This window comes from Haliotis asinina, chromosome 1 (genome assembly GCF_037392515.1).
Source record: "Haliotis asinina isolate JCU_RB_2024 chromosome 1, JCU_Hal_asi_v2, whole genome shotgun sequence".
Taxonomy (NCBI): Eukaryota; Metazoa; Mollusca; class Gastropoda; order Lepetellida; family Haliotidae; genus Haliotis; species Haliotis asinina.
Window position 1 is genome coordinate 65,285,395 of NC_090280.1, and position 9,459 is coordinate 65,294,853.

The 9,459-nt window shown below is 39.8% G+C and overlaps 1 protein-coding gene across 1 annotated transcript; it reads right to left on the bottom strand.

Moving 5' to 3' along the window:
• Positions 1-6,706: 6,706 nt before the first annotated feature.
• On the bottom strand, positions 6,707-8,727 carry LOC137281996 (short-wave-sensitive opsin 1-like). The gene has a single exon (XM_067813758.1). It carries the CDS (start codon positions 8,449-8,451, stop codon positions 7,162-7,164), a length of 1,290 nt encoding a protein of 429 aa, XP_067669859.1. The 5' UTR covers positions 8,452-8,727; the 3' UTR covers positions 6,707-7,161.
• Between the last annotated feature and the right edge of the window lie 732 nt (positions 8,728-9,459).

Consider the following 9,459-nt stretch of genomic DNA (forward strand, 5'->3'; position numbering starts at 1 on the left):
CTCCATTATATAACCCACAACATTGTGGGATATGATTATTATAAAATGCCATTATTTAACATTTGTCATTTTGTTACATGACGATGTAATATACAAGTACATAAAATCCGTCTTCGTTGCATTTTTTAACGTTTACGTTTATCCATTCCTATGAGCCGCCGTGATATGAGTAATTCTCAATCACTTCATTATCTCATATTCATGATGTCAAAAAATATTCCTATATGGTTTCATTATGACTTCATTATTTATCAACATTAGTCCTATATGGTTTCATTATGTCATTATTTATCAACATTAGTCCTATATGGTTTCATTATGATGTCAATATTTATCAACATTAGTCCTATATGGTTTCATTATGATGTCATTATTTATCAACATTAGTCCTATATGGTTTCATTATGTCATTATTTATCAACATTAGTCCTATATGGTTTCATTATGATGTCATTATTTATCAACATTAGTCCTATATGGTTTCATTATGTCATTATTTATCAACATTAGTCCTATATGGTTTCATTATGATGTCATTATTTATCAACATTAGTCCTATATGGTTTCATTATGTCATTATTTATCAACATTAGTCCTATATGGTTTCATTATGATGTCATTCATGAGGCCACTGAACTCCTGAACGAAACCGTCACGTGTACACACATGAAAAACCTGCAATGTTGCTGACTTCGCATAATATATCTCGGCGTAGGTATTCAAATAAACCCACAGCCAAATATGTTTTCCTTCGTGACGGTGGTCTCTACGATAAGGCTTTAAATGGCGCCTCTCACGATCTGAATAGAAAACAAAACACAAGTGCAGTTTTCAGTTTATGTTTTATATTCAATGTGTGAATGCTCACAACCAGAAAACATGACGGACATGGTATTGCAGAGGTCACGCAAACTGCATGACAAAAATAAATAACAAATAACGATTACTTATTCAAAAGCTTTAAAGAAATAGGAACAAAACAATAACAAGTACTCTTTCTCTATGGAAAATGATCGCGGTACTGATTACATGTCATATTTAACTGTATACCTAATAAAGTGAAATCCCTTCAATCCGGACTGTCCTCTATCCAGTGAAATCGTCCGGATTAACACATGTTTACTGGGTCATGGGTATATAAAACAATTTTATCCCTATGGGCGTTCCCGCAAATCATTGTCCAGATTAGCAAGTTCCTAAGGTAAGAGTGTCCGGACTTACGAGGTTTCACAGTGCTCACCCGATACTAGCTGCACGCTACATGTAGATATTTGGATACATTCAACTACCGAACCAGAACAGATGAAACATAATGTCAGGTAACCAACACTGGTTTGTGGAGTGCCCAATAAATTCATTTGTATCACTTCTATAAATGCTGTCTTGTGAATGGTATTTCCTAAACTGACATCCATCTTAAATTGTTGTAGCAATTGGTCCGTCAGAGTATTATGTTTCAGATGGTGGATCATTTGACGAAGAATATGATTATGAAAATTAAAACTTTCTCGCTAACACAATTTGGCGGTACTTTTCAAGGAGAAACGCATACCTCACACATCACGACAATGCACATGCCTAAGTACTCGACCACGTACTCGACCACGTACTCGACCACGTAAACAACCACGACCACATCCGTGATCTCTCCCATTCTCCAGCACACAAATCTTAACAAATGACCACCCAAAAACGACCCCACAGTTTGCCTTAATGAACTATTTGTGCCTTAATAAGACACCCCATACACCGTCTAACATGTGCGGCGGCACACGGAGTTACATCAACAAGATTCTGATAACTGAAAACACAGACGTTAGAGCTGTCGCTCTGCACTAAATAAGCAGCCTCAAGAACTTCCTCCACCTACACTCCAGAACACAACCTGCTGCTTTTTAATCTCACTCTAACATGCAGTGGTGATGTTGACAAAGTTCCGCTTTCAGTATGGAAATATACAGCAGGCAGTCACTCCCATTCAGTGATAACGTACATCGTACAGAGATAGGCATCGTGGTTCGTGGTGCTCACGTATCATATATTACTACAGTCCTGTTTAATCATGTCTACAAGGGAACAGGTTAGTCGTTCTGTCTTCAAGTACACTCTGTTTGTTTATCATTCAGTTATATTATGTCGGGGTCCCGTTCAATGAAACGTTCGTAGCGCTACGGCAATCGTAAACCTATAAGCTATAGAGTTACGACAGATCGTAACATTACGAACCTTTTTGGTAGATTAGAACCCTGGTATACAGTTTGAAACCATGTATAATCGTTTCTTATGTGATAAGAAAATGTATATCATATGGACGACCTAAAATGGCATTTTCATGAGCATCTGAGAATTATGGTTTTTAACAGACAAGAGACCTCATCTTTCGATTTTGTTATGAATCTTCCCTCCGATCTCATTCTAGAAAACACAGCGATCATGAAGTATGTTTGGGATTACACTTTGTCAAAAAAGTACAGATTTCGGAATAGAATGAATCGAAAATCGTATATTTGGCATTGCATCGCTTTTGGGTAAATTATCACACAGTGCCACAATACAATCCAATACTCTGTTTGGCGAGTGGTACCTTATGCTTTTACACACTTTGTATGATATTCTGGCGACACACAACTCCCAACAGTGTGTTGGAAACAGAACTTGAATTGTGAGACATTGTATCTCATGGCATAAATACAAACCTCATTCATTCATTCCTACGCTCACTAACAGCTGCAATCAAACCCAACTCATATGCTACCTCTTTCAAAATAAATAAGTTACCCATGTGTACATAACATAGCTTTTTGAAAACCAAATTGACTGTCCAATTTCTCCACTAGGCATTTATTGATTTCTGTGCGCTACAGCAATAAATCGTGGCTGCAAGTGAGAATATATAACAATACCATAGAATGACCATTGAAGTAGAAAATTCAATACCATCTATACAGACACAGCAGAATGATCGCCACTGACATAAGCTATTAAATAAGTTATCATGTGCTTTGAGCAAACATTTTGAGCAACAAAAAACAACAACGCCATGACCATTAGCGAAATGTGTTAACATTGGCCTTGAAAAATATTGTGTGGACTTGGTCCCTGTCGGATATTCAACACAGAAAAGGTTGTTTGTTATAGAAAAAAACAGTGAGTGATTTACACACACATAAAAGGTGAGTACCATACATCAACAATGCGGGGGACATATCGTATCATGTTGTTATAATGTGGTTCAGTCGCATGGGCTACAGATTCAATCCAAAAATATAACATACTGGTGATATTACAATATATGGTCAGTGATTCCATTACTCCTTGTATCAAAACACCACCACGTATATGACCACTGAAGTATATAGGACAAGGAGGCTGAAAAATAACGTCATATTATTAATAGTTTCATAGATAAATATGGTCTTGCGTAAGGCCTTTCTATGAATCTACAAACTGTACAGATAATACTGTTCCTAAAATAAGAAAAAATACGAAAATCAGCAATAACCACGGATTTATGCTGTAAACCAAGAACTATTTTGTATAGTTTCCATGATGTTTGAAGAACACAATATTTTCTAATACAAATGCTGATTTTCAAAACTGACAGTTCTATGTAAATTTACTATTTCTGAACTACTATTGAACTAAACACATCTTAAGTGTTTTGTGTCTCTTCGCAGTCATGGCATTAGATGAAATACAAATCTAGCTATCAGTATATGCTAATGTGAAAACACTGGTTCCCTGAGGTTAATTGTCTACACAACCTTATGAACGATACTGGCAAAAATACGGTAACTCATTATTCTGAGTTCCTGGTGGCACGAGTCTTGCTATATAGTAATCCGCATGTACAAGTGATGGGTAGAACACTGTATGTCCAGCCATGTATTTGTTTAAATATCAGCATGCCTTAACCGCGTACTCACGCAAAGAGAGATAACAATGTTGACCCAGTCCATTTTTGGTCCTATCCTAATTTTCAAACCAGATGGGATGTTTCATATTAATTCGGGGCCTCCAATGAAACTACTGGAACGAAGGCAAGCATAAGCGAAGGATCCCGACGTTTACATGCCTTCAAGAGCCTTTGGGGTGAGTCTGCCAGTTTAATTAACCTAAGCAGGGGGTCCCGTCTGGGAGTGCCTCCTTGCACTTGGCCAAGCTTAACAATACTACAGCTAACAGATGGCAGCTTTATGGAACAGGCTTGGTGCCGGACATGGTTGTATCTCTCAAGGTCGCAGCGAGTGGCATACGATGTATTAAACTGCTCATTTATGCCGAGATGTGGGGATGTTGGTGTCCATCACTCAATACTGAGCCAGGAGGGGAAGAATTACAAGTATGTTGCCGTGGTTCTTGTAAATCAGTGAGCTCGCAGTGGGGTTTCCTTTCCTAAACGACTTTTAGGAAGTACATTTTACAGCTAATGGTTATCACAGTTTAAACTTTATCTCTCAGGAATACATTAGATGGAGTTTCAGAATATATTAGATGGTAATATGAATATTTTGGTGGGTGGGTGGGTGGGTGGGTGGGTGTGTGCTCTTGTTTTCTAAAACTAAACATTTGCTGAATTTCAGTATCGCTGGAATAATAACATTTCGCACACACAACCTTTGAGTGGAGTTGGGCATATAATGAAAGATATCCTACTGTAAGTGATTTGACACATTTAGATTTATATGTAGACATCTGTTAATATGAAAACATCCTCTTTATCTTTTAATCTATTGCACATCGCATGCAGAAACAACGCCGCTGAAAGAAACCATAAACATATCTAAACTGGTTTATCTCGCTGGGAATTTGATCATCTTTCACTGAACGAAACTGTTATTATAAGGGAAATACTGTAAGAAATGATGTTCTTATTTACTGTGTTGTAATCATGAGTTGTGACTGCATGTCGAGTCTGTGTACGATACCTTGCTCTGTTCATACAGCTCTGCTGCCTGTGCGCATGCAAGCCAACATATCTATGTACTTATCTGTGAAAGACGTTGAGATATTTATGACGTACCAATAAGAAGTTAATGTTTTAGCTAGGAACCGAGTTTGTGTACATAATGCTGCGTCTTATCTCTTAATTGCGTCTCGGCTTTTATCACAACCAATTCGCCATGAGTCCCCCGATGCGAGCTTAGGCGAGAACCATCAACAATAACAGGAAAGGTAGATTTTCAGTAAGTCGAAATTGAAATGAGTTCGTTATCAATACAAACCTTACATACACATTGTGTAGGAATAAAAATACATTAGTAGTATGACAAAGACATTTATCTTCAGAGTTTTCTATTGTTGGCAACAAAGAGTACATGTCAAACGGAAATGGTAAATTTGTGCATTTGTATGTAGATTCTGTCATAACATCCTCCACACACTTGGTCAATGTCCACTCCCTAAAACTGTGTATTACCGAATGAATGTACACATTGTTGCAGTTAATAGTGTTTTTGAGAATTGAAGCTGATATACCATACTGTGCAGAATGGCGTATTTACCAATTCAAATTTCGACCCCATTTGAATACCATCGCCATTATAGAAGGGAATTATGCAATATGTGTCTAAATCAGATATTTGAAAAGAAAATGTCCCGTTTACTGGTTCCATGTGCAGATCAAGTCAGCAGTTACACGTAGACCAGCTTTCTTGGGAGGCCGTTGTGGCAGCTTTGTTAACCCAATGACCTCTGGAGGCTAATCTACACGGCGTGGCTACCATGTGGGGATGTGTCAATCCCGTACACTCAATGCCTTTGGATATCACACTACAATAATCAGCCGTCTTTCGTATCGATCGAGCGTGGAGTATGTTGAGCGGAAGCAGTGTTCGTGAACTGACACCTGATTTTACTTGATTTATATTAATTACAGGTATGTTGTGAGACATGAAAGGACAGAGATCCTAATGTTCAGATACTGTCAAATTTCATAAGAAAATCTCCCCTCTGAGGGTATCTGCCTTGAGAGGCAATTGGAAAAAGTAGTGCACCGACACACTTTTTAAACTGTACTTGTAAATGTTTTCAACACGAAACCTAAACAACGCGTGTTCATCCAAAATGATCTTCTTTAATGATTTAATGTACAGTCAGCGAAACACATACATAATCTTATCTTTTTATTTACAAGATAATTGAGGTAATTACCTTAATCTGAGGTTGGAATTGGAAAGCACCGAGGGACCTTTGCATTAGGATTGCAACATGGTACACACAGCCACCATAACCCTTAACACTACATTTCAGGAGCTATCAGCTTAATAACGGCACATTCTTCCTGTCTATTCCCCGATCTTCAAACAGTTTAAATATATTTAGAGAAAGTTCAAATTGGTGTTTTAAGATATTTACCACAGCGCTGAAGTGCAGACAACAGGGTCTAATCTTTAAGTGACATTAGTTCGGAGTCTGAAATAACCCATTAGAAGGCATTTATTGGGATGAAGAAGCTTTAAGATCACATTTTCTTCAGGAAATCTTAGCAGCATAGACAGCCTAAATGCAATGTTACCCATGTTACAGACAAAACATAAGAGGCGAGGTAAACTCGCAAACAGCCAGTCCATGTGGAGGTATATCCTATTTCTACCAATACTCATTATTTCTGTTCAGGTTCACACATGAGGAAATAGACATGAGTCAATAACTCCTACAACGGTAAGTGATTGAGCACCTTTCAGATGATTAGAGAGAGTGAAATGAATTCTTTTTTAAAAAATATAGAGTTTAAAGGAACGAAAAGTTGACATGCGTGTATTTTACAACGTGATAATTGTACCCAGTGCGTAAATTCGCACTGCACGGTAATACGTTGCCAGGCTTATTGGGATTTTGTGAGGAGGAATCAATGGTGGTACGGCATACATCATGGCGGTACAGTATATATAACAATACAAAACAAATATAAATATTAAATGGTCATCACAAATACAAATATCTCAGAACGTGCTTTTACCTTGATAAGCAATCATACAAACATTTAACAAAGGGTCACTGTGCAATTTAGGGCCAAAGCTGACAAGACAAATCTCTTGATGCAGATTGTCAATAATATCACATGAAAATGTAAAATGACCCCACCAACCTTTCGTTCGTAACGCTCCATATAAATACAAAATAAATATATTCACAACGTATATCTTCCTTCGTATGAAACTACAAACATTCTTGAATTTCTTCTTCTAAACAACTCACGGGTTGTCCATTCACGGCCATGACAGAAAAGGAATGAGGCCGAGGTAGGCCTTTTTTAATGTTGACAATAGGGCTACCTTGAAACCTCGTGGACGCCACTTGAAAGCTGTGGGTACGCCTCATAGGGCCCCGAATGCCGTTTTGACACTTCCGGTTTAGGTGAGAAAGCTTCTGGGTAGAGGAAGACTTCCGGGTTAATGATTTAACACTTCCTCTTCTCCTGTCTTTGTAACAAGCATGCTGGAGTCTCCGTCGAACGTAACGGTAAAATGAAGCCCGTAATATCTTATTTCGTAAACCATAAACGGAAGCATTCGTACACGGTGAGGCTTGGAACAAGGTTGTAGCTACGGAGACAAACGTACTATCAGGCATATTTTGTGTTATGACAGCATACATCAGCACAACAGCGTATGGTATGTACGTGACGACAAAGGATCCCACAAGCTGGAGAATAGTCCCCATTGCTTTTGTACCTCTCATTGATAACGAAGTGGTTGTATTTGTAGGAGCAATTGGCGCTTGAATCACACTGACCATTCGGAGCATTGTCGCAGCTATTCTGCTGCTTTGTGTCCGAGCTATTTGGAATATATGAGCATAGCAATAAATCATTATACAGAATGGCACAAAAAACACTACACAGACATATACGATGGTGTACCACCTGCCTTCAGAGTGGGAAGGGTTAACAGCACAGAGCCCCATAGCAGGATGAAAGATGAACTCATTAGTTCCAAACAGCGGCGGAAGTGAAAGGGTTAAACTTGAGACCCAGAACACTGAGAAACACGTCGACATCTTGACGAATGTGGCGGTGAGAGAATGGTGAAGGGGTGATGCGATGGTCTGATACTTATCCCAGCTTAATGCTGTGATTGTCCACACAATTACACAGGTGAACACGGAATTAAGAAATGCGTAGATCTGACACACAACGTCTCCGCCGGACCATTCTTTGAGGAATATAACCACAGCCGAGTACAACGTGGTCGTGAGAGAGGCCGCCAGTCCAACGGCCCCGAGATGAACCAGAAGGATGTTGCGGACATTCCTGAGTCGCCTGTTCGGGACAATAGCAATAATCATGAAGGCATTGAATGCCGTCCCTAGTACACACACCAACGTGAGAAAAACACCCCTGAGAATGTACAATGTGTTTGGGTACCATAAATCTTCTATGTTTCCTTTTGTTCCGTTGTTCAGTGAATATTCCGTGTGGTATTGTACTTCAGTTGCATTACGTAGCATGTCCACATTTACAACTTGATCACAGACAGAGGCACGATGTAACAGGCTCGCTAATCTCCCTCATTTTCCAGCGAGTCGTCCCTCAACAGCAGACCAAGGGAACTTTGTGTTCAATGACGTCCATGTATATATATAGCTGTTCCACTGAACTCTACGCACGCCGGAACAGACCTTCCCCTCCGTGGCAGTGGTTGTTTCTGTGAATTGCTAATACATTGTCTGCGAATTCCATCTATCATGCCTCACTAACTCGTCTTCCTATAGTTGTAGAGTTGTGGCGCAATCCCCGCGCCTGCCTTGGGCTGGTAACTCAACACCACGTTTTCTATTTGTAGATCCACCAGTGTAGTGAGGACGGTTGTGCCACGGGGAGACAGGTCTTTAAAACTCACCTTTTACTTGCAGCAAATCACAGTCCACGGCTGAATGTAGCGCAAACTGACCCGGGATAGGTGGCAGCACCAGGCTCTGCTCTCGGAACCGCTTCCCGGTGCTTCTTGTCAAGCTGATTGCGTGAACGGCTGCCTCACCGTTCTTCCTCACCTCGCAGGGTTAAAGTGTAAAAGATGTCTAGATATAACTTGTAAATCCATGTGGTTGTAGGGAAGTATTTCAAAGTTGATCACACAAGTCAACGATAAAAGATGTATGGAATCACCTCTAAGCGGACGATGCGGACTCGCTTTTCTAAGAGTGCACAGATGTTTTCAACATTTATGTTAAAGGTAAACATTTGAAGGAACAGGTCGTTAAAGCTTCATTTCCCCACAACGTGTGAAGCAATCGGAACTGTCTTGACGTAGATCACTCGGTCGCTACTCACAGACTTTAATGGCCTTTCCATGGGGTGTGGAATCCTCTGGGCGACCTATGGTAACTCGTGGGCGGAGACTGGACAGCACTGGTCGTGAAGTAGCCGCAGTAATGCTATTGAATCTGAACAAGGTGGCGATGGCCTAGCTGAATCTCCCACTCGTGTATAGGGCAAATCCATCGGCTGACGAGCCA

Excerpts from the sequence above, each read along its gene's own strand:
- LOC137281996 (XM_067813758.1), bottom strand. The coding sequence starts at position 8,451 with ATGCTACGTAATGCAACTGAAGTACAATACCACACGGAATATTCACTG.